Consider the following 24,097-nt stretch of genomic DNA (forward strand, 5'->3'; position numbering starts at 1 on the left):
CTGGTTCTTTACAAAAAGAATGTAAGGAAACGGCGCATAAATTTCAAAAGAAGTCCATCTTCGGCCGAATGTCCCTGAAACCTTTAGTACTGGTACCTTCATCGACTGGTGGGAAACTTACATTCAGGACCTCTTCCATACACCGGTGGAGGATGCGGTCAAAAAGGTTTTCGACGACCGCCCAAAGAAAGCCCTTGCCCCTCAATTCAAAGAGACAAACCAAGGTATATGTCTACGATCACCCTCTTTCATTGTTAGACACTTTTAGACTTTGTTCAAAATATTGACTTGATTCCCTTTTTTCAGGCGGCAGAGTGCCAAAGCAAGCAAACGTGGTAACCAAGGCCGAGGTTAAGAAAAAGTTGGCTTCCTTTCCTAAGACTGCTTTGCCGACCCAATTGAGCAAATGGTCTCACCCGGAGGCTGAGACGGTAAGTGAAGTTCCCTGGCTCACAAATTGAGTCAAGCAATTGGCGAAGAAGGGCGGGAGATTCACGTTATCTCTAGCCAGACCACCGGAATGACAACCCTCAATGCCTTGCCTCCTATTCCTACCGTCTAGGCCTTGACAGAAGTGCAGCCCAAGGATCGAGCTCGACGCTCTCCTCTCGAGTACTTCTGGGATGGCTGGACCTTCAACCACCTTGGGCGAACCTACCGTAACTACGATCAAGGCCAACACCTTTGTCAAACTACAAGAGCTCATTTCTTTGTCAGCTTCGCAAGAGAGTGTCTGAACATCCTTGCATCCGAAGGTCAACTGAGCAACGGATCCATTGTTCACTTGTCGTTGGTCTTAGAGAGAACCCTAGAATATTTTACTATTTTTAAGAGGGCTTTTCAAGCAGAATATGACCTAAAGGCTGCAATGGTTGTTCAAGAAGCACTTCGACCGGAGCTTGAGGTAATAAAAACTCAGAGGAAACGGTTGGTCGAACTCGACCATCAAATTGTGGAACTTCAACATCAGAGATTGGCCATTGCTTTTAACCTCGAGAAGAATTTCAAGTCGAATAAGGCTAAGTTGACAGAGTTTGCAACTGGCATGAGGCGGATCAAACAAATGAAACGTGACAAGAGGACGCGACAGGCCGAGGTTACAATGGGTGAAGTAAGATGGCTAGAATTAAAAGCCGCTTTAGAGGCCTTCCTTCATTCGACACCTTAGAACTTTGTATATTTGTAGGCTGTTTTAATTTCTTATCACTTGTATCATTTTCAAAGTTAATGAAAAGCCTTTACTCCTTCAATTCCCAAGTGATTGGATAGTATTTCTTTAAAAATTTCCCGTTGATTGGCAACTTATGAATTAAACCAGTCCGATCTTTAAGGTGGTATGCCCCCTTACTGAGAACTTTTTGAATGACGAATGGTACTTCCCGATTCGGCGACCGTTTACCGAACCTAATCTTTAATCCCCACAAGCAGTACAGTTTGCCAAACCATCTCTCCCACTCCAATTGTTTTTCGTCTGACTCGTTGATTATAGGCTCACTCGGCAATCTTTTTCTGTGCCACCAATAAATTATAAACATCAAGCTGAATTTCTTCCAAGTCTTCTAACTCTTGTTTTATGGCCTGACTGTACTCGGCACTGAACAAACTACTTTGTTTAATCACTCGCAATAAGTTTATACTTAGCTCGACTAGTAACATTGCGCCGTGTCCGAAGGTTAACGAGTATGGGGTCGTCCCTGTTGCCGAGCGGAGCGAAGTCCGATATGCCCATAAAACCTCGTTTAACTTTAAATGTCACATACCAGGCTTTTCTTTTATCATTTTTCCAAGAATGCCGATCAACACTTTATTGCTTGCTTTGGCCTGTCCATTCACTTATGGGTAATACAGTGTCGACTGTTCGAGCCAAATTTTTAAACTTGCCGTGTACTCTTTGAACCTGTCGGACGTTACGATTCTACCATTGTCGGTTATGATTGTTTCTGGTACGCCGAATCTGGTCACGATGTTTTCTTCTACAAAATTGCAAACTTCCTTGGATGTCAATTTGGCGTATGATTTTGCTTCGACCCATTTAGTAAAGTAGTTGGTTGACACAAGTATCCATGCATGTTTTGTTGCTCTAAAAGACGGTGTAATTCGACCGAGACTCTTTGTATAGGGCCATAAATTTGACATTGTACTCATTTTCGTGCGTACTCGATACAATCTTTCAAAATGCTTGGCCAGAAATATCTGTGTTGATAGAGCAACCATCGAATCTTGGATCCAGATTGATGGGCTCCGCAGATTCTTTCATGTACTTCTACAATTGCTTGGGCGACCTCCTGCGGGCCAAGGCATAGTAACAATAAACCATCCTCACCTTTGTGATACAACTCATTTTGGTACGTTACATAATTCATAGCATGAACCCTTGTTTTACGGTCATGTTTGCCATTGGGATTGTCAAGATATCATATAATTGACTTTTTCTAGTCATCTGGTATTGCCTCGACTACGCAAACCTCTATAGGGTCATTCCATTCCAACAACGAAGGTACGAACATGACTCATGTACGGATCATGCAATCGCGTTGGAAAACTTACTGATTAACCAAGGCCGGGTGTGCTCGTCGTGACACAGGTATTTCTCGGCCTAGTTTGCCCCCCTAGAAGTTGTGTTCCGGAGGCTATTTGAGCTAATTCATCTGCGTCAGTGTTTCGAACTCGTGAAATATATTTGAAGGTAACACCATCTAAAGACTTGGCCAAATAACTAGCAATGTGATAGGGCGCCAGTGTGCAACTCATGCAACGAAAAGTCTCATTAAGTTGGTTAATTACAAGTTCAGAATCACAGAGAATAAGGACATGAATTGCCCGCAAATCGTGTAGGACACCAAGGCCGATGACAAAGGCTTCGTATTCGGCCTAATTATTTGTATCGAAAATCGAGCTTGAGAGAAAAGTACCAACGACTGTGATTTAGGGATTGAATAACAATCCCAACGCCAGCCGAGACCGAAGTACTAGAGCCATCAAAGTACATCGTCCAGTAATTATCACGTGTTTCCATCATGCCGATTTCAACGTCATTGCCCCCAAAACCGTATGGTGAGGGATGTTAGGCCAAGAAATCGGCCAACGCTTGGCCTTTGACAGCTTTCTAGGGCACATATTGTACACTGAATTTAGACAGTGCCATTGTCCATTTTCCAATTCAACCTTTTACTATTGGTTGAGTGAGCATGTAATGAATGACATCGGTCTGGGCAATGACCTCAGTGACCGATGAGAGCATGTAATGCCTGAGTTTTGATGCAGCGAAAAAGAAGGCTAGGCAGAGCTTCTCGACAGCGGAATAATTAATCTTTGGTAGGTTGAGATTTTGGCTAAGATAAAAAAGGGCATATTCTCGCCCCGTATCATTATCTTGTGCAAGAAGGCATCCGATGAATTCTTCAGCCGCTGAGATGTACAACTTGAAAGGTCTGCCACGTCGTGGTTGAACCAGAACGAGTGAAGTCGTGAGGTAGACCTTGATCTGGGTAAACGTCTCTTCGTGTTCTGCACGCCATTTGAAGATGTTAAAATCCTTAAGTTTCAAGAGTGTGGAGAAGGCTTTCATTTTTCCCGCGTGAATTGGCAATGAATCGACGGAGAAAGTTAGTCTTGTTGAGCAATGACTGTAGTTTTTTCTTAGTCATCGGTGGTGGAGCATTGATGATTGCTCGAGCCTTATTTTCATCTACCTCGATACCATGATGATGTACAAGGAATCTTAAAAAATTGCCAGCTGATACGCCGAAAGCACATTTGGCGGCATTCATTTTAAGGTTGTGCTGGCGCATATGTAGGAAAGCCTGACGGAGATCATCCAAATGTGTTTGCCGATGTTGTGATTTGATTACCACATCATTAATGTAGACTTCGACGGTAGTACCAATCAAATCATGGAAAATAGTATTCATGGCTCATTAGTATGTGGCATCGGCATTCTTGAGGCCAAATGGCACGACGACCCTTTCGTATGTGTCGAGTGCCCCTAGGCAAAGAAAAACGGTCTTATGAACATCAATCTCAGCGATGAAAACTGGGACCATTTTTCTAAAATGGATATTCATCTTTAGGACTTGCCAGGTTCAAATTTCGAAAATCAATGCAGATACACAAGGCACCATTTTTCTTTAAAACTGGGACGATGTTTGCCATCCATTGGACATATCAAGCTGTCCGAATAAACCCAGCCTTTAAAAGTCGAATGAGTTCTTCTTTTATGCCGAGTTGTACTTTAGTTGAGAAACGTCGAGGTGGTTGGCGGAATGGTTTACACCTAGGTTTAATACGTAATTCATGTTCGACTAGGGTTCGATCTAAACCTAACTCCAAACAAAACAATCCTTAAATTCTCTAAGCAAATTACAAAGCTAGTTTTTACATGTTGGGGTAACAAAGCACTAACGAACAAAGGCCGTGGGTCTTCGGTCGTTCCAACATTTATTTCCTCTAAAGGATCTTTGACTTGAGGTTGACTATCCTCGAGCCCGGGCGGTGCAGCCTGAACTTTGTCTAGTGAGAGTACTGGGTCGTTGTCTCATTCAGCCAAAAATTTGACTAAATTTATGCCCGAATTTGGTTGCTTAGAAATGGCATACCAATGGGTCAGCAGTCGTTCCATGGTAAATAAAACTGCGACCCGGCGTCTGTCTTGGCTATCTTCAGACATCAGTGTCTGCGATCAGATCGGCCAACCCAAGTCTCGTCGAATCCTAATGGATAGTCTCGGCACCTACTCGTCGAATCCTAATGGATAGTCTCGGCACCTACCTTGATTATTTTCTGTACCAAAATTTGAGTCGGCCGTCTTTCATTGTTCAAACCCTATAGGGTAATATAGCCGACGTGGTCATCGTAATACCGTGCTTGAATCATATTGGCTTCAAACGGCTGATTGTTGGCCGGATGAACCACAACTGATTTGCCATCCTAAAAGATAAAAACCTGATATAATGAAGAGGGAATGCAATTTGTTTGACGGATCCAATCCCTACCGAGCAATGCATTATACTTAGTCCTAAAGTCGATGATAAAGAATGTGGTTATGTGATTGTGACCTGCAACACTTACCTCCAAAGGAAGCACTAATTTGGTATAGGACTTGTCGCCGACAAAGCTGCTCATGGTTATTCTTGATGGAATGAGTTCATCATTAGATCGTCGTAGTGCCTTCATGATGGATACGAGCATGATATTGACCGTAGCCCCACAATCGACGAAGATTTTGGAGATTGGATAACCTTCAATATAAGCCATGACATATAACGACTTCAAATGTTGAAGATTAACCGAAGAAGAGTGGGGAAACAATACGGCTAGAGCTACTTTAAGTTTGTCATTTTTACTGGCTTACCCATCTTCCTCGGTGACGATGAAATTTGTGTTACTTCCTCAGCAACCACATCCTCATCCAAGAAATTTGGTTGGTTGAAATTTAGCGGGTAAGACATGAACCATGCTAATTTCCATATTTTCGAGGACAGAAGGACCCATCGGGTCTTGGTCGTCGTCCTCCGGGTTATCGAGTGTGGTATCATGCTTTGGAGTATTCTCAACCTGATCATCTTTCACCTCATCAGATACCTGCTCTCGTGGTATATCGACTGAACTTATTTCATGCCGGCTGTTGTCCTCGAGCTTGTTCGTTGCTGAGGTTTGATTTTGTCCCTGTAGTGCTTTACGGGCCCATTCTTCATAGGTGATTTGGGCGTCCCTTGTGTCTAAGTAGGCATCCAAATGCGCCACACACTCATTCTCAACATTCATAAGGCAAAAGAGAGATACGGCTAAAAAGACTTCAAAGTGATGTCTTAAATATTGAAGTTCTTCGAGAGAAAAAGGGAGCTCGACAATGTCTATGTCTGTGTACGGGTCGACCTCAAAGCTGAGGACCCGAGCTTCTCATATATGTTGGAACCTGGCCTTTATTACTGGATCAGTGGTTTTCTGGATAATCTGTTCAGCGTTAAGGCAGGTTAGGGCCAGGTCGAGGGCTCTTTCACATGCTTTGGGTAGTCCGTATAGGTCATTGGCAGAATGTTTCTTGTGAAATTCTCGCATGTACTTTTGGGATTCTCCGAGAAATGAAGGGTGTAGATTCCGTCAGACTCTTACTAACGATTCTTATGGGGGTAGTGAGGGAAGCTTGCTTTCGGCTTCTTTTTTGAAATGCTCGAACCGGGCTTTCATCTTCCCAGGCCGATGGAAGAGTTTGATGCACTTCTTGATTCTTCAATGGTGGTCTTTAAGTCGCGATCAATTACCTTTTTCCCTTGAAGTAATTCAACCATGATTGCTGGAGGTTGTCTGTAGTCTCCCCTTCTTGCAGTTTCTTTCGGCTGCCATTTGGCAGTTGAAGTAGCCTGTGTTGCCTGTAGTCGAGCGATGTTGTCCATCCATTGACGTTGACGTTTCTGAGATTTGGATAATGCAGTATACATGCCAGTAGGAAAATTGTAAATATACCAACGTTGGTCTCGTGGCTTAGGTGGCTTGAAGGTGTTTTTGTTTGCTGATGATCTCGAGCTGCTAGAGTTATATGAGTAATAATCCTCGTTATAAAACGGCGCATCGAAATCAAGACGTTATTTGGCTGAAGTTGGACTGCATATTCGTATTTGAGGACTGAGCCTATCGAACACCTTCTGGTGCTGGCCTGCGCCGAGTACATTTGGAAGTGTTGCTGCGGCCGTGGATGGTTGCTGTGGTGTTGAGACTTGAGCTGGTTTTTCCTTTGGTTCGGTTAGGACAACGATTATTTTGCAATGGCTACACAAAACCATCGATCTATCGGTTTCTTTTGCACTAGAGTCTGACATAATTTCGACTATGGCCAGTCCCGACAACTTTGTAGGTGGTTCGTTTGAAAATAGATCAAGCTTGAGTCGCGGCCGAGAATTCTACATTGGGACATATTGTATTAAAACAAACTCAGCCTTCCCATTCCCTTTGTTCTTAGGCAAATGAGTATCTACCATGCCAACTGTCACTAAAGGGAAGACATTAACGTCGACAGTCATTTGTTTTTCAGGAAATTTTAGCTTGCCTTTATCAATCCAGCTTTGAATAGCATCACGGAACACGATACAGTTGTTTGTGGTATGCTTATTCGAGTTATGGTTTTTACAATACGTTTTGCCTTTCAGCTCTTCGGCCTTTGGAATGTTATGTCCTAGCTGAAGTTTAATGATCTTTGCCAGTAACAACTGGTCGAAAATTGCATCAGCCTTGGTGATATCAAAGGTGTAAACTTTTGATGTTTTCATTGTCTATTCAGAGGCCAAGCGGGTTTTGGTTTCCTTGGAATTAATTTGAGCCAAAGCCTTGCATACGTATGGTTTATCTATCACTATCTCGGCCGCGTCCACACTGGCATATCGGGATTCCTCGCCTTTGGCCGATGCATAGCTAACAGTGGGATTTTTGTAAATCGTTGCCCAGGATGGGGATTTCGAGATCTTTTCTTCTCAAAGCAAATAATCATATTGCTCGACGTGCTAGGCCAGTTCGTACATATCTTGAAAGTTTGCCCCCATGAATTTCTTTTTATATTCCATATCCAGGTCGTTCAAAGCGATTCTGATGAATTCAACTTTAGGAAGAGGTACTCAGCACCAATTTCTGGCCGACTTGAACCTCGTTAAGTATTCCATTGGCGACTCGTCTCATGTTTAAGCCATCCTAGCCAGTGATGAAACTAACATTTTCATCCCCGGTCGATAGAATTATTCATGGAATTTCTCAACAAGTTCCTCCCAACTTTGGATAGAATTAGGTGAGAGGTTGATGTACCAAGCGAATGCCGAACCTGTTAGCGAGAACTTAAATAATCGTAATTTATAGAAGTCGCTATTAACATCTCTGCATTGTGCAGTGAACCGAGCCATATGTTCTAACGAAGACATAGACGATTCGCCAACAAAAAGGCTGAAGTCTGGGATCTTGAAACCTTTAAGATATTTGAACTTCTCTACATAAGCTGGGTATGGATGGATGAACTTTGGGAACTTCGGCCCTTTTTTAAGGCCGAATTGATCATTCTTTGGACCTCGATCACATCAACGGATGCCGTTTCCTCTCTCTGATCGGACCCATCTGATCTGCTCTTGATCCTTCTCTTTTTTCCAAATCAATCATTTTGAGCCGAGCAGATCTTGTTTCACCCTATAGCATTGATACCGGATTACCCTTAGGTGGAAGTTGCCAGGAACGATCGATGGGTCCACCATCATAAACTTTACTAACCAACAGTTCAAGCATTTTGTTATGTGCCTCACCATTACTGTGTATTACTTCAAGTATACCCCTTACTTCTCGACTGAAAATCTGAGATTGCTCTTCGAGTCTTCCCAGAAAAAAAGATCTAGTTGGTGGATCAGAACCTTCACCACCATCTTCATCGCAGTCTTCGATTATTCCTTCGACAAAAATTGCTTTTGTCTATCTGGTGGTATTCTCCACATCACGAGCCTGTCCGCCTCGACTAACTTCATTTTCTCTGTGTGTCACACTCGTTGCTTCGGGTGTGATGGCCTTAAGAGGATTTTGTGCTTATGACAGGCCATCATGATCTGGGTTTTGGACCATAGGTGGAAGGTTAGTCGCTGATTTACCCATCCTTATTTTCTTTTTTACTGACTGTGTCTCAATGGTCATGAACTTCGTAGCTTCAATAATGGGTCCTACCGAGCATGCCAAAATGTTGACCCTAAAAACTACCAAGCCTACGTGGCACACAGGCCGAGTAACTAATGAGCTAACTATGTCCTTCTGTTGATGCGGGCGTGCTAACTCGTCAGCTGAGGAGTAAAATGTGTTGATGTTGCATTAAGTACGCTGCTAACTTCTTGATCTTGCTACTGCAACCAAGGAAGGAACACGTCTCGGCCATCGGTTATAGAGCCTGAAGATAAGGCTGCTATGCGAAGTTCACAGATCGTCGGCGCCAGGTTCGGTTACAGTGATTATATTCGTAAGAGTATAAGCACGCCGAACCGGTACCAAACTATATGGACACAAGTACTCAAAAGAGATGTATGTCTTGATGGTGAATGTGGTTTGGCCGTCAGAATGCTGAATACCAAATCATAAAACAAACTCGGCGTTCAATGTGCCGAGCTCAGTAGTCTGTAACACCCCACTTCACTGAGAAGGCTAATGAGATGACTTTCGCCAATAAGGATTCGAAAATCCTTCTCGACCGAGACTTGGATAGGTAATCAGTCCGTCTCGACACAGTGTTGTTTATCCAAACTAAAGATGTTTCGTTGTCGGCTGATTCTACGGAAACAATGCTATTTATCCAAACTAAAGATGTTCACTGGTTGCCTTCACAGTGTTGTTTATCCAAACTGAAGATGTGTTGGCGAAAAAGGAAAACAAAAATCTCAAGGTTGTTGGGAGGTTTCGCGTGGAGCGAGGGTTTGCGCAGGGCAGTTTGTGTGTTGAATTGGATAGGCTTAGAATGATGCGCCTCCATCTTATTTATAGCAGCCAACCTTGTCATGGCCAAACCAGAACTAAACTTGGGTTAGGATTCCTCATCCTAATCTAAAAAGATCTCGGCCAATCCTTCCTCTATTAGGACTTTGAACCAACCTCTTTATCCGGCCACATTCACTTCTCAAACCTCAGCATCCTCATTCCATTAAGACTCCTTATATTACTAGGATTCGACTCATTCGCTCCTACCCAAATTAATCCTTCTTGTAATAGGACTCTGCATACCTGACTGGGCAGCTTATGACCACTGGATGGCCCATAGTATTTTTGGAAGAGTTTTGGACTGAACATAAACCTAAGCTCGTCCCAATAATATTATTTTGGGCCTAAATAGTATCATTGAAGAAAAATTGGGAAATAAGCTATATTTGGTTGCCAGTGAAAGTTTCATTTCATGATTTCATCAATGGTTATTTGCCTTGATCTGCATATTCATCTTTAACATTCATTGCTTACTGGAAAAGCACCAATAATGTTTCTAAAAGCTAATGTAATATTTTGAAAATGTTAGATATAAAAATTGTCTTCACTATGAGACAATTATAACAGTTTGATATTGAACTCATCATTTACAAGAGTCGAACATAATATTTCTTACATGTAAAGATGATTACTGGTAGACTACAATACTAAGCCCAAATCCACATGGATATTTATCGTCACTTGATTCTCTTTTGACTTATTGACTCGAATGACCATAAATAAACAAGTTGTTAAAAAAACAAAATTCTTTTTTTGAGATTCACTTCCCTTGGTTAATATCCTTACCCTCGGTCTACCTAGTAAATACTTACTCACTTCCACATTAAGGAAAACCGTTAAAAAGGCATTACAAATACAACTTAATGAAGAATTCAGCCTCAAAAGAGATCTTGAGAACTAGATGTAAAAAAAAATTACATTAAAGCATGACCATTCGTAAAGCAATGAGTAAAAGCATTTTGTTGAAAATCAAACTCATTAGGAATCACAAGATTACAATGATATATATGATTGCCAAATCTCGTGTTACACAAATATCATATGGCAACAAAACTTGCAAACATGGTACGATGACCATGAATCGAACCACATCACTTGATCACTACCATAACCCCAAAATATCAAGTGACAAGTGTAGTGAGTCTAGCAAATCAACAATTCTAGCTTTTTACATATATATGTTAAAGAAAGAAGCACATCAAGATAAAAACTAGAATGAAAGAATTCTATGAAGAGAATCCAAAACCATAATTCCTACTAAAAATCTGGTAATCATTAAAGAAAGTCCAACTATGGACTCATTTTGATGTGCTTTTAAAATGACTGAAAGAACTTTTAGAGAAAATATTTTTGGTTTCCAAAAGCACTTTAAGTGCTTTGTGCAAGAAGCACCAGTTATGTGCTTCTCCTATGAAGCACTTTAAGTGCTTTTCCAAAATTTACTAACATTTTTACTAAGGATTGTTTTTAAAAATATTTTCACTAAAAGCATTTTTAGTTGTTTTAAAAGCACATTCAAACGAGCTATATAACAGTGTCGCCCTACCACATCCTTGGGATGATCCTCCCAACTTCCCATAAAGAATAGGAGTGAGTTTAAAAAATCGAAAACCGAAAAAAACAAAGTCAAACACCGAACCAAAGCCGAAAATAAAATTAAACCGAATCGAAATAAGTTGGTTCGATTTCAATTTTGGTGGTTCAAAAACCGTACTGGACCAAACCAAACTGGTTTATATTTAATTATTTAATATATATTAATTATATAAATTTGTAACAAATACTCAAAATCTAGAGGGCAGGTGTTTTGAACCCCTGACTTCCAAGTTGAGAGTGTTTGCTTTAGCCAACTTGACAACAAGCTTTGTGTTGCTATAAGATTTCTAAACACAAAACCCTAGTCGTCCCATTTACTCCCATTTCATCTCCTGTTTCAACTGACTTCTCAGCCTCTCTCTCCCATAGTTGAATTCTTGCACCTCCATGCTCTGCTTTCTTAGTTTCTTTCTCTCTTCCTCCAAAGCAGACTCTCTCTCTCTCTCTCCCTCTTCTCAGGTTCTCCTCACGAATTTCTTCTTCGAAACTGTGATTTCCCCTCGCCTTTTTCGAATCGAAACCCCCTCCAAATCGGAAGATTCTAATCCGGATTCTCCATTATTTCTAAGTCTCGACCCACGACTTCCTTTGCAAGGTTACTCTCATGGTATTTTCACTCATGTTCTACAGATTTTCTCTTCAATTTCATGGGTTTTGCAGATTTTATTTTCAATTTCAGGGTTCTGCAGCTTTTCAATTTCATGGGTTCTCTCATGTTTAGTCAGATAAGCAAAAAAATTCTAGATTGATATTAGACGTCGAAGCTAAGTTGGCATCTACTGCTGTAGTTGTAGTTGATGCAACTGCTGTTGTGAAGGCAGTAGCTATAGCTACCTATGTTGCATCAAATACTGCATTACAAGCAAAATTGATGGCTAAAGAAGCCTTGATTTCATATAAAGATGGGAATGCAAGCCAAAGTATAAGAATGACTACTCCTGTGCCCATTTTAAGGGGTGAAGATGTAACAAATAGTTCAAATTCGATCCTTGTTGCTGTTAGGGGGGTTGTTAGAAAGAGAGTTGAAGTTGCATCCTGTGCAGATTTGTGGTGGGTTAATGTTAGGATGATTATATGTTTCATTTTAAAAAAGAAAAAAAAAAAACTGAAACCAAATCAAAACCGAACCCAAAAAAAGTGAAACGAACCAAACTGAACTGAAATTTCGGTTCGGTTTTGGTTTTGGCAAAAAACTGAATCATTTTGAACCGAACTCAACTCTAAAAGAGAGTCATAGTACCATATTAACTAGAGCCCTAGTGTCATACCTAAACCAATAGTGTCATATTGGCTAAACTCCTAATGTAGTACTGGCTAAACCAATTGTACCGATTAAACCAAACTCAGCGCAATTCGACTACTTTGACGGCTCCAAACGCACGTCGAACGTAGCAACTGGAGCCAAATTCTTGTGTTTTCTATGCGCGTGGGCCAAATAAGGTCATTATCAACCCTCAAGCAGATTTGTTGATTTCATTACTTTCCTCTATCAGTCCCGTAACGACTGCGTTTTCTGAATATTCCCATTCCCCAAGTACCTCTTCCCTCCCGACTCCACCCCCAAATTGCTCGATCACTAGATCTCCCCTCTCTCTGATCAGATCCAAACTCCGGAGACCAAAACAATGTCGCACTCCGAACGCGACACCGTCCCCCTCCACCCCTCCTCCCAATCCGACATCGACGAGATCGAAAACCTAATCAACGCCAGCGTCCAATCGGGCCCCACCACCGTCCTCCCCGCCAAACCCCCCAGTCCTCCCCGCGCCTCCATTCCCGTTTCATCATCCCCTTTCATCCCATCAAACCTCCCGCCCCCAGCCCCCTCCTCCGCCACGAAGCAGAAGCCTTCCTCCGTCCCCGCCCCACCTCCCATTCCCTCCGCAACCAACGGCCCCACTATCTCCCCCTCCGGGTTCGGCTCCCCGCCCAACACCCTAACCGAGCCCGTTTGGGACACCGTGAAGCGCGACTTGTCGAGAATCGTGAGCAATTTGAAGCTTGTGGTGTTCCCCAACCCGTATCGTGAGGACCCGGGAAAGGCCTTGAGGGATTGGGATCTCTGGGGACCTTTCTTCTTCATTGTGTTCTTGGGTCTCACGCTTTCCTGGTCTGCATCTGTTAAAAAGGTCAATTGCCCCTTTTTTTCATTTTTATTTTATGTATGCATGTGTTTGTGTGTGTGTGTGTGTGTGTGTGTATGGGTTTTCTGAAGATTATGGTTTTTCTCATTTGATTTCAATTGGAATTGTTTGTGAACAGTCTGAGGTTTTTGCTGTTGCTTTTGCTGTGCTTGCTGCTGGTGCTGTGATTCTGACGCTGAATGTACTCCTACTGGTAATTACCCACTCTCTCGCGTTCTACTTGTATCGATTTGTTCATGTTGGGTTTTTGAAACCAAGAATTGCGTGTGAATGGGAGATCTATATAACTAAGTGGCCTTTCTTATTTTGTGTGAATGCTCTATCTTATATCAACACTGCTGTACCCTCAAATTTATTATGATGTCAATTATCATGAGTATCGTAGTAGCTAAAAGTAAATGAAGGGCGAGAGTGAGCTCGGATTGAGTGTATGGAAAACTGATGCATCACTTGGTGAACAATTAGTAGTGATCTATCTACATCTACAACCTAGAGTATTGCAAGAAGTATAGCACGTTACAAGTCTTCTTCTTTATTGTATGTGTTGTATATAGACAGATAAGAGTAATTTTCTTGTGTAGTGTGAGATGCAGCTGTTAGATTGTGAATCATACGGTTTATCAGGGTGAAATATGCACAAATGCGAGAATTTGCGCTTGATTCACTTTCTTAAGATATAGCAAGCTAGGGTAAGAGATGTTCCTTTAACAAAATGAGTAGTTGAGAAAAGTTTTTTTTCTTGTCAGGGTGGACACATAATATTCTTCCAGAGCCTTAGTCTCCTCGGTTATTGCCTATTTCCTCTGGACGTTGGAGCTCTGATATGTATGGTGAAGGACAATGTGATATTGAAGGTGGTTGTGGTAAGCGTAACACTGGCTTGGAGTTCGTGGGCTGCATATCCTTTCATGAGTTCAGCAGTCAACCCCAGGAGAAAAGCCCTTGCACTTTACCCTGTCTTCCTATTGTACGTATCTGTCGGTTTCCTCATTATCGCCATTGATTGACACATCAAAACTAAGCAATGCTGTTAAATAGGACTTTTTGGGGTGCTTCATTTTCTCACTTGTTGCTTGGAGTTTTGGTGCTCTGTCTGCCCGTATCATATCTGTTGTATCAAACTTGTTACATGATATTAATTCTATCACGTCTTCATACTTTTCATTACTCCTGTGATCCGATGAGTTCATTCTTTCATTGTGATATATTTTAGAAATTAGCAGCATCATCTTTAAGTTGTTACTTTTTGAAATAAATTGCTATTTGAAAACGTTAGTGTTGGTTACGACAATCGTCGCTGACCTTGTCACTGCGGTTCATTTTCGTCCCTGAATCTATTTTTGTTTTCTGTGGTTCTCAAACTCACTCACGTTTGGCGTTATGGTCCTTTCCGTGAACTCCATTTGTTTTTCTATTCAACTGGGTGTAAATTTGAAAATTCAATTCACAACCTTAAAAACTAAATAACATAATAACATAAAAATTGAAATAAAATTTGGAGGGCGTGTCCCGATCCACCCTATTGTGGTAGTCTGAGAAGGCCATGCTAGAATTTTTCTTTTCGTTTTCTTTTTCGTTTTAACAAACTTATTCGATGCATAAAAGTAGGTCCCGTGAAATTCACGGGCTCGAGGTGAACCAAGACTCTTTTCATAAAAGAAAGAAAAAAGATTGAGCTTTCATACCCTTGAAGTTCATCCTTGTTTTCACCCATGTGAGAACCTTCAATCTTCTTAAGCTCCATGGATTTAGCTCCTTGAATCCTTGGATCTTTGCTCATTCCTTGCTCCTCTGCTCCTTGAGGATTTGATGAAAGGATTCTTCAAGCACCAAAAGGATAGTGCCTTTAACTCACACTAAGGGTGAGATGTGAAGATGAGATGGAAGAACTAAAGGAGGATTTGATGCTAGTAAATCCTCCTATAGTGGCCGGGCTGTTATAGAGAGAAGAGGAGACAATGTACCTCCAAGTTTTATACTCTAACAACCCTAATGAGTTTGTAGTTATAACACCCCTTTTACAGTCACTCCAACTTGAGTGGCATGGGTGTATTAATATCTACCCTCTAGCATAGCCGGCCTTGCCCTTTAATATTGGGTTTTTTGTTCCTTTGGTCTTAAGTTGTCATAAACTTAAGCCTAATGGGCCTTATGAACCAAAGCCATTGGGCCTCAAAAACCCTAAACTATTTTAGAGTCCAATACAAACTTATTCGTATAATTAATTAACTTATCCATCTTATTTATATTGTTCATACTCATCATTATATGGTGTATGATCCATTAGGTTCCAATTAGCGAGGCAGTGAGAGATTGTACCTCTTACTAATCGATTGTGAATTGACTTACCTTCTACTATGCATATGATGAAGATTAGTGATTGCTAATCTTTAGGGCTTTAACAAACTATTAGTGACACCTAGCAGTATGTTATGGTTACCCAAGTTAAGTAGAAGTAATTAGATAACCTATTTAGTTACAACTACAATGAAATATGGTCGTACTCTAATTCAATACTCTTGACCAAATTGTTTGGTTAATATTTTATTTCATGTCTACTATCCAATGTGATACTTCTCTATATGATTCTAGTGAATATGATTTGGAACATTCTTCCTAAGTCATATTCATATGCTTTGGCCAAGAGTCTTGAATCATATTTTAGAATATTCTCATTCCATTATGAAAGGTTAGAGATCCCTTGTTGTACACTCACATGTCTCTATGAATAAATCAATGACACCAACAATGCTAGGAACATGCCCAAGATGAGGCACGTACTTTGTCACATTGTCCAATGATCAAAGACATATCCACAAGGCATGTGTGGTGTCTCCGACCTTTGAATCATTGCAACTAATGAGTCCTTAGATGACATGTATGCCAGAACTCTCTGTTGATCGTTGGTCAGTGTACTCAACAATCTTTTGGAGCATCTATTTGTTTGTCTTAGTGTCTAACACTAATGATTTTGATACTAGTCATACTCAGTGGCGGAGCCAGAAATTCATATGAGGAGAGGCCTTTCACAAATGTAAAAAAAAAAAAAAAAAAAAAACAAAACATCATAATAACATATTCATTGTCAGTGGTGTGTTTGAAAGTGTTTTGGAAATAACTGAAAATGCTTGTAATGAAAGTGTTTATAGAACTAATCCTTAGTTAAAGTGCAAGTGAATACGAAAAAGAACTTGAATTGCTTCTTACAAGAAATATATAATTGGTGATTCTTCCAAACTTTTGAAACCTAAAAACACTTTCATCAAGAGCACTTTCAGTCATTTTAAAAGTACATCCAAACATATAAAATTACTTGTTACATGATAACCTTGCCATCCATACTATTAAATTTAATAGTGTGAATCAATAAAAAAATTCTAAGCACTAAAACTTAAATAAGAGGTAAGATAGAGGATAAACAATAAAACGTTATAGAGAATAAGATATATTTTACAAATCTTATTGTTGAATTAATTTGAATTTGGTATGACAATATATATGAAATTTCATAAAATGAGAAGAAGAATAGCTTTGTATATTTGGAGTTTTGCTTCTAGGTTGCACTGTCACATCCCAGTCCCAGCTCCGTCGTAGCACGATATTGTCCACTTTGGACCCCGGCCATGCCCTCACGGTTTTGTTTTTGGGAACTCACACGAGAACTTTCCAGTGGATCACCTATCCTAGGACCGCTCTTGCCCGAACTCGCTTAACTTTGGAGTTCCGATGGAACCCGAAGCCAATGAGTTCCCAAAAGGTCTCGTGCTATAAGAGGTGGGCATGTATATATAAGGCACATCACCCCTTCTCCGTTGGTCAATGTAGGATGTTACAATACAACCCCCTTAGGGGCCCGATGTCCTCGTCGACACACTCGCACCACGCGACAGAGTGGCTCTGATACCATTCTGTCACATCCCAGTTCCGGCTCTACTGTAGCACGATATTGTTTGCTTTGGGCCCTAGCCATGCCCTCATAGTTTTGTTTTTGGGAACTCACATGAAAACTTCCTAATGGGTCACCCATCCTAGGACCATTCTCGCCCGAACTCGCTTAACTTCAAAGTTCCGATGGAACCCGAAGTCAGTGAGTTCCTAAAATGCCTGGTGCTATAGGAGGTTGGCATGTACATATAAGGCACATCACCCCCTCTTCGCTGATCGATGTGGGATGTTACATGCACCTTGAAATAGAAATATCAAAGTAGATTTTTTTTTCATTTAAAAGTGAAGGACTAGTGTTAGGGTTTATTTTTATTTTTATTTTTTTATCAAATGCTATGTGACATACATAATAAAGTACTCGAATTAGTGGTGGGATGCAATCAAACTTGGAAGTTGAAATTTGGAATACGAAAGAATAGGTTTTAATTGTTGTACCATTGACCAATAAGAGGAGGATTCTAAATGAAAGAAGAATAATACCAAAAGGAGGAGGGTTGCAAAGAAAAACTTAGGATGGGCCTAGGCCAATCCTTATCTCAAGGTTTTGCCGCCACTGATCATACTCTTGATTGAGTTGACATAACACATACTAGCCTTAGCGGATTGTCAATGCCTAATTGATAATCATATGTGTAGTTTTAGGATTGAACATAAGACAAAGGTCTCGCTGATCTAACACTCAGATCCCTTCTCTCTTAGGTTGATTACTTTCCTTTGATTATGTTATTGATTACTTTCCTTCCATTAAACTAAATAAGAGCTTAACAAAGTAAGTATTCCAAAATATATTACGTTAAACGAATGGCTTTAAGGGCATACTTCTAACATGGTTCTCATATAGAGGCGTCAAACTCACATAAACTACTATGAAAGGACTTTTGATTCTTATATATATAGGGATCAAACTCACATAAACCACTTTGAATATGCCTTAGAGTGGTTTAGAATATTGTCTTATCAAGACAAAATGACAATTGGGATGAGGGAGTAAAAAATTGGTTACAAGGGAGTAAGTGAGTCCTCCTAGTTTATGAGAGTCTAGACTGTTCAAGTTTGTTTAAATTTAACTCAACAACCATAATTCTTTGACTTATTGATGGCATACCCCTTGAAACTCATCCTCGCTCTTACTTGGCCTAATTTATGAGGAAGGCAATTTGAAATTGGGTGTAATTAGCTTTTCAACTATTTAGAATGTATTGTTGTAGTGGCGATTTTGCAAAGCAAACATGAGATCTTTATTTAATTTTAAGGTGGAGATTTTCACACTCCTTCATTCATAAATTTAACAGATTTTTGACAAATTTAAACGGAACTGAAGCATAGTGAGAGACGTTATATTCTTGTTCTCTCGTAACTAAGTGTGTGAGAAAATGGGGTTAAGTGAGAAAAAATGAGTTTCACACAGTATAGTGAGAGCGAGTTTGAGTTTTAGGGAGTGCAACCATAGATAAGCTTGAATCATGTTGTGCTACAATTTTAGTAGTAATTTTTTTCATCGTGTGAGAAATCAGCCATCAAAGAACCAAAGTAATTCTCTTTTCTTCATAGTTTTGAATTGCTTAAAAAGGAAAACTTTTGGTTTTCCACATCTAGCTATGCAATTGTGAATTTCATTCTTACTTTCAAGCTTACTTGATCACCAAAACATCTTTCAACTAAAATAAGTATTTACTGATATTAATTTACATACACTTTATTGTTGCCAAAAAAAACTTATGTAAATGGCTTGTAGCTCAAGCAGTTAAGAAAATTCACTTTTGCACTCGTGGTCCTAAGTTCTATTTCCCTCTCTACCCCTTTCCTTCCCCAAAACTATTGCTTGTATAATGTTGTACCAGAGTTTGGGCCTTTTACTATTTGTTATGAGTATTATTTAATATGTGATTGTGTAAATCCTAGTTAGATTTGGAGTCTAGATTAGCGATTTTTCTAGTGATTATTTCCTTATAGGATCTTACTTGGAGGACAAGTTAATCCTTTCCCCTTGGTTTACTATAAATAGAGGCACTGGCATAGGAAAAACAAACAATCATTTTTTTATTATTCCCTCAAATGGCCAAAGCCCAAGTTTGAGTGTGTAACCTACACCCTTAGGTTGCATAAATTTTCAGAAGTCGAATGGTGCATTGGAAGCTACCGGACAACGAGGCCATGTCCCAGTGTCCGTAGTCCGCTTATTAATCGTAACCGCACTTAAGACTCCTCTTGCACTAACATTTTGGAGTGTTTAGACTTGCATTTTTGCATGGTTTCAAAGTAGTGTGATATATGGGATATTATGCTATTCCTTGTACCGTTAAAAAGAAAAAGGAAAGAAAAAAACAAATAAAAGTCATGCAATAATCAAATTATATTTCTTATTATGAAAGAATGAGAGTTTGAGGTTTGATGGGGGGCGTTTTTTTTTTGGGGGGGGGGGGGAGGGGACGGGGGATTGTGATTGAATCCATATTGGACTGCCTACTGTAAACACGAAAATTTCTAAAACAAGAACACGTGTACAAAAATAATATTTTATATTAATGATTTTGGGGTTACAATCTCTTTGTAATTTAGTCCTCTGATTCTATCTTCGTAAGGTGTGAGTTTGTGAATGAGTTGTTGATCCAAAAGGCCATCGGGGCTTGATCTAGGGATGAACAGTTGATGAATGGATCTTCAAGGGCCGTTGGGGCTTAATCTTGAAGAACAGTTGTTTGTTGATCCAAGGGCCATCGAGGCTTGATCTTAGGATGAAAAGGTGATGAACGATGAACACTTTCTTCAAGGGCCGTTAGGGCTTGATCTTGAAGGTTGAGGAAAGTTTCTTCAAGGGCCGTCGGGGCTTAATCTTGAACGAGGATTTTGATGAAGAACGAAAAGGTTTTTTTACTGATCCTTCGGGATTTGCTTGAGAGCTTTAGAGTTTCAAGGTTTTGGTGTGATGTAAATTCCCCTTCTTTTTCTCTTGATGGAGAAGCCTATTTATAGGCCTTGAGAGTGAATCACCACCATCCATTTTTTTTGGTGAAGTGAGTGGATGTTGTAGGTGAAATAAATGGAGTTGGTAGGTGAAGTAAGTGTGTGATGTAGGTGAAATAAGTGTGTGAGGTTGGTGAAGTAAGTGGAAGTTGTAGGTGAAATGAGTGTGTGAGGTTGGTGAAGTAAATGGAAGTTGTAGGTGAAGTAAATGGAAGTTGTAATTTTAATACATTGGTCAACATTTATTTCACTGAAATTTCAATGTCTACAATGCCCCCACTTCAAGGCTCTTCGTATACATGTGCTTGTCACGTGTAGAAGATCCGTTTTGAAGTCCCTTAATGTGGATGTCGATCTAAGGGCCGTCGAGGCTTGATCTTGAATTGGGCTGGAAGTTTCTTCAAGGGCCGTTGGGGCTTGATCTTGAATTCGACTGGAAGATTTTTTGGTTTCCTCCAATCGTTGATTTTCCACAGGCTTAATCTTGAACTGTGCTGGAGGGTTATTTTTTGGTCTCCTCCGAAGGTCTGAACTTACTCATTTTATCTGGAGTTGAATTTGATTCAAAGGTGGTGAACACTTGATTTTGAATCGGACTTGTGATTTCTTCAAGGGACATCGAGGCTTGATCTTGAATGAAAATAGGACCACGAGCGGTTTCAGGATTCATACATATGGTAGGCAAGCACGAGGTGGAGGTGATGGCCTGTTTCTTTGTTCAATCATTCCAATTCATATTGAAAAGGGTTAGGGGATGAATCAACACATGCAGTTGTTGCGTTTGCTGACGATCCACAAGATTGATGTTTGATTGTGACTCGTCTTATCTGTTCTCCAGGCAGATGTGGTATCTTCTCTGGAAGTGTATCAACTGTTGAAGATGACTACTCAAGAGCAACGCTAGGTAAGCAATTAGGGAATAGGTTCTAGGCAGTCGGTTCCAGATTGGAAGGCTGATTCCAAGTGCCAGCTGATTGCTCTTTGTCTCCTTGCCTTACAGGTAAGAACAAGGAAAAAGGAAATGACATGGAGAAAGCATGATATGAGATACTTTTGTTTTTGACCTTGATGATATGAGACACTTTTGCTTTTAAAGAAGTATTGGTGATTTGATGGCGTCGTGCGGCGAGGCTTTGTTCTTTGGCGACGATGTTAGCGGAAGGTTGTTGAGGCTTCTCGAGCTCTTTTATTAGAACAATGATGTTGAGCTTAGATTTGACTTAAACTCCTCCATCTGGATTATGCGGTTCTGCAGGGGAGGGCGTCGTGCTACGGTGATTTGTTCCAGCTTCTTGTATTGCATTCTTCTCTACTTGTTTCTTTTTGCATAGCCGAGGTGGTGCGCAACCCTTTGCCTTTAAATGGTCTTTTAGATCATCACTTCTCAGCGATTCATCCATACGTGGCAGCTTTAGTGTAAAGAGCCGACATCATGTCACTTGTCCTGACGTATTCACTGAGAGAATTCGAGGCTCACCAATAGTTGAAGACGAGCACTCGAAAGCAATGCTAGGTAAGAAACCAGGCAAAGGTTCTATGCAATCAGTTCCAGATCGGAAGTTTGCAAGGTGGTGCCGTGCAACATCCTTCCCCTATTTTCTTCTTTTCAATAATTATGTTGCCACCATCTCTTTTCCTTTTTCTAAGATCATCTGGAAGCTTTCTGTGCTCTAAGTAGTCGATCAGCAGTTATCTCCACTTTTTAGCATCGACTGGAAGTACTGAGATGACATTTGTATCATTCAGTAACATTTCATTAACGAGCGGGATCACCCATGTTTGGCAAACTGGCACGCCTATAACTTCATCTTTTCCTAGTGTCATACTCAAGGCTAGATTGGCGAGAGCGTCTGCCATTTGATTTTCCTTTCTTGGCACATGTTCTAGTGTCACTGCCTCGAACTTTTGTAGCAGTTGAGTTGCCAGCCGGAAGTATGGGACGAGATCATCTTTCCTCACCTCATATTCAGTTAAGAGTTGATTAATTATGAGCTTGGAGTCGCCATATACCTCAAAAGTTGTGATTTCCATGTTGATCGCCATTTGGAGCCCGATGATCAGCGTTTAGTACTTAGCAACATTGTTGGAGCATAGCTTACTCAGTTGGAAGGAGTAAGGTAGTATTTGCCTTTGTGGCGACATGAATACTACACCTGCCCCTGCTCCGTCTGCGCGTGCGGATCCGTTGAAGAACATCGTCCATGTCGGGAAGATGTCGATGTAGAACACCTCCTTGTCAGGCAAGTCGTCTAAGATTTTCCAATCAGCTGGGATTGGGTGATCGACAAGGAAGTCTGCTAGCGCTTGTCCTTTGACAGCTTTAGCTGGGACGTAAATGATCTCGTATTGATTAAGAAGCAAAGCCCATTTAGTGAGTCGCCCTGTCAAGACTGGCTTGGACATGACGTATTTGATAGGGTCAGCTTTAGCAACTACATGAATGGTGTAAACATGCATGTAATGTCTAAGCTTCTGAATGGCGAACACCAAGGCGAGGCACATCTTTTCTATTAGGGAATAGTTCAACTTAACGCCGGTGAGAGTTCGATTGAGGTTGTAAAACGTTCTTTCTTTCTGGGATTCATTCTCTTGTGCCAAGAGTGCTCAAACTGAACTTTCCTGAGCAGCAATATACAATATGAGTGGTTTCCCGGGCACAGGTGCCCCCAGGACAGGTAGACTTGACAAATATTTCCTTATGCTCTCAAAAGCATTATGGCATGCTTCGTCCCATATGAATGGAACATCTTTCTTCATAAGGCGACTAAACGATTAACAACGCCCTGCGAGGTTGGAGATGAAGCGTCTGATGAAGGCTAGCCGTCCTTGTAGACTTTTCAGCTCGTGCAGGTTTCTTGGCTCGGGCATGCTTTGAATGGCCTTGATCTTTGATTGGTCCACTTCAATACCATAGTGCTTGATAATGAAGCCGAGGAATTTTCCAGAGGTGACGCCAAACGCACACTTTAACGGGTTCATCTTGAGGTTGTATTTTCGTAGCCATTCGAACACTATTCGTAAATCCTTCAAGTGATCTGATCTTTCTTTGTCTTAACCACCACATCATCTACGTAACATTCTACGTTTTTGTGTAGCATGTCATTGAAGATTTTCTGCAATGCGCGTTGATATGCAGCTCCAACGTTATTTAGACCAAAGGGCATCACCTTGTAGCAGTAGATACCTTTTGGAGTGTGAAAGGTTGTTAGTTCCTTGTCTTCGAGGGCCATGCGAATTTGATTGTACCCAGAAGAGCCATCCATAAATGACAATGCCTCATGGCCAGTGGTTGCGCCCACCATGATTTCAATGATTGGTAAAGGGAAGTTATCCTTCAGGCAAGCATCGTTGAGGTCTCGGAAGTTTACACAAACATGTATTTGTCCTGTTTTCTTAAGGACAATGACGATGTTGGAGATCCACTTGGGGTATTGCATTTCTCGAATAAAGCCTGCTTCGATTAGCTTGTCGATCTTGACCTCGATTTATGGGATGAGCTCAGATTGATAGCGTCTTTGAGTTTGCTTTATCGGTCGCGTTCCAGGCTTGACTGCAAGATGATGCATAGTGATGATAGGGTCTAGGCCGGGCATTTCTTTGTAGGTCTAAGCAAAGATGTCTTTGTACTCTAATAACAGCTGGTAATACTCCTCTATCTCGTCCGTACTTAATAATGCACTTACGAAGATAGGCTTTGGTTCCTTGCTTGTGCCTAAATTGAGTTCCTTGAGGTCATCAACCGTGGTTTGCCCCCCATCTTCGAGCTGTGGTGGTGCAGCAGTGATATCTTCCTCAGGAATTTCGTCTTCATTTCTTAGGCTTTAACAACCTTTCGAAAACAAAGCTTTGGGATGTTGGCGCGTTAAGCCTCTTGAAAACGGAGGTTTAGTCTTGGCCACCAATGCGATTAAGCACTGAAATTCTGGGGCTTAAACGGCTCATCCTATCAAAGATTGACGTCCGAGGGG

The 24,097-nt window shown here is 40.9% G+C and overlaps 1 protein-coding gene across 1 annotated transcript; it reads left to right on the top strand.

The window, feature by feature from the left end:
* Positions 1-12,637: 12,637 nt before the first annotated feature.
* Positions 12,638-14,384, top strand: LOC125473789 (protein YIP4b-like). Its single transcript, XM_048577083.1, has 3 exons — positions 12,638-13,205; positions 13,339-13,413; positions 13,967-14,384. Exons 1-3 carry the CDS (start codon positions 12,702-12,704, stop codon positions 14,225-14,227), a joined length of 840 nt encoding a protein of 279 aa, XP_048433040.1. The 5' UTR covers positions 12,638-12,701; the 3' UTR covers positions 14,228-14,384.
* Positions 14,385-24,097: the final 9,713 nt, after the last annotated feature.

Source organism: the organism of the source record quoted next, unplaced genomic scaffold (genome assembly GCF_019419815.1).
Source record: "Pyrus x bretschneideri cultivar Hongxiangsu unplaced genomic scaffold, Pyrus_bretschneideri_v1 Contig97, whole genome shotgun sequence".
NCBI lineage: Eukaryota > Viridiplantae > Streptophyta > Magnoliopsida > Rosales > Rosaceae > Pyrus > Pyrus x bretschneideri.

Coding starts and splice junctions, on each gene's coding strand:
- LOC125473789 (XM_048577083.1), top strand. CDS start 12,702: ATGTCGCACTCCGAACGCGACACCGTCCCCCTCCACCCCTCCTCCCAA. Junction 13,206..13,338: donor GGTCTGCATCTGTTAAAAAG/GTCAATTGCCCC, acceptor GTTTGTGAACAG/TCTGAGGTTTTTGCTGTTGC. Junction 13,414..13,966: donor CGCTGAATGTACTCCTACTG/GTAATTACCCAC, acceptor TTTTCTTGTCAG/GGTGGACACATAATATTCTT.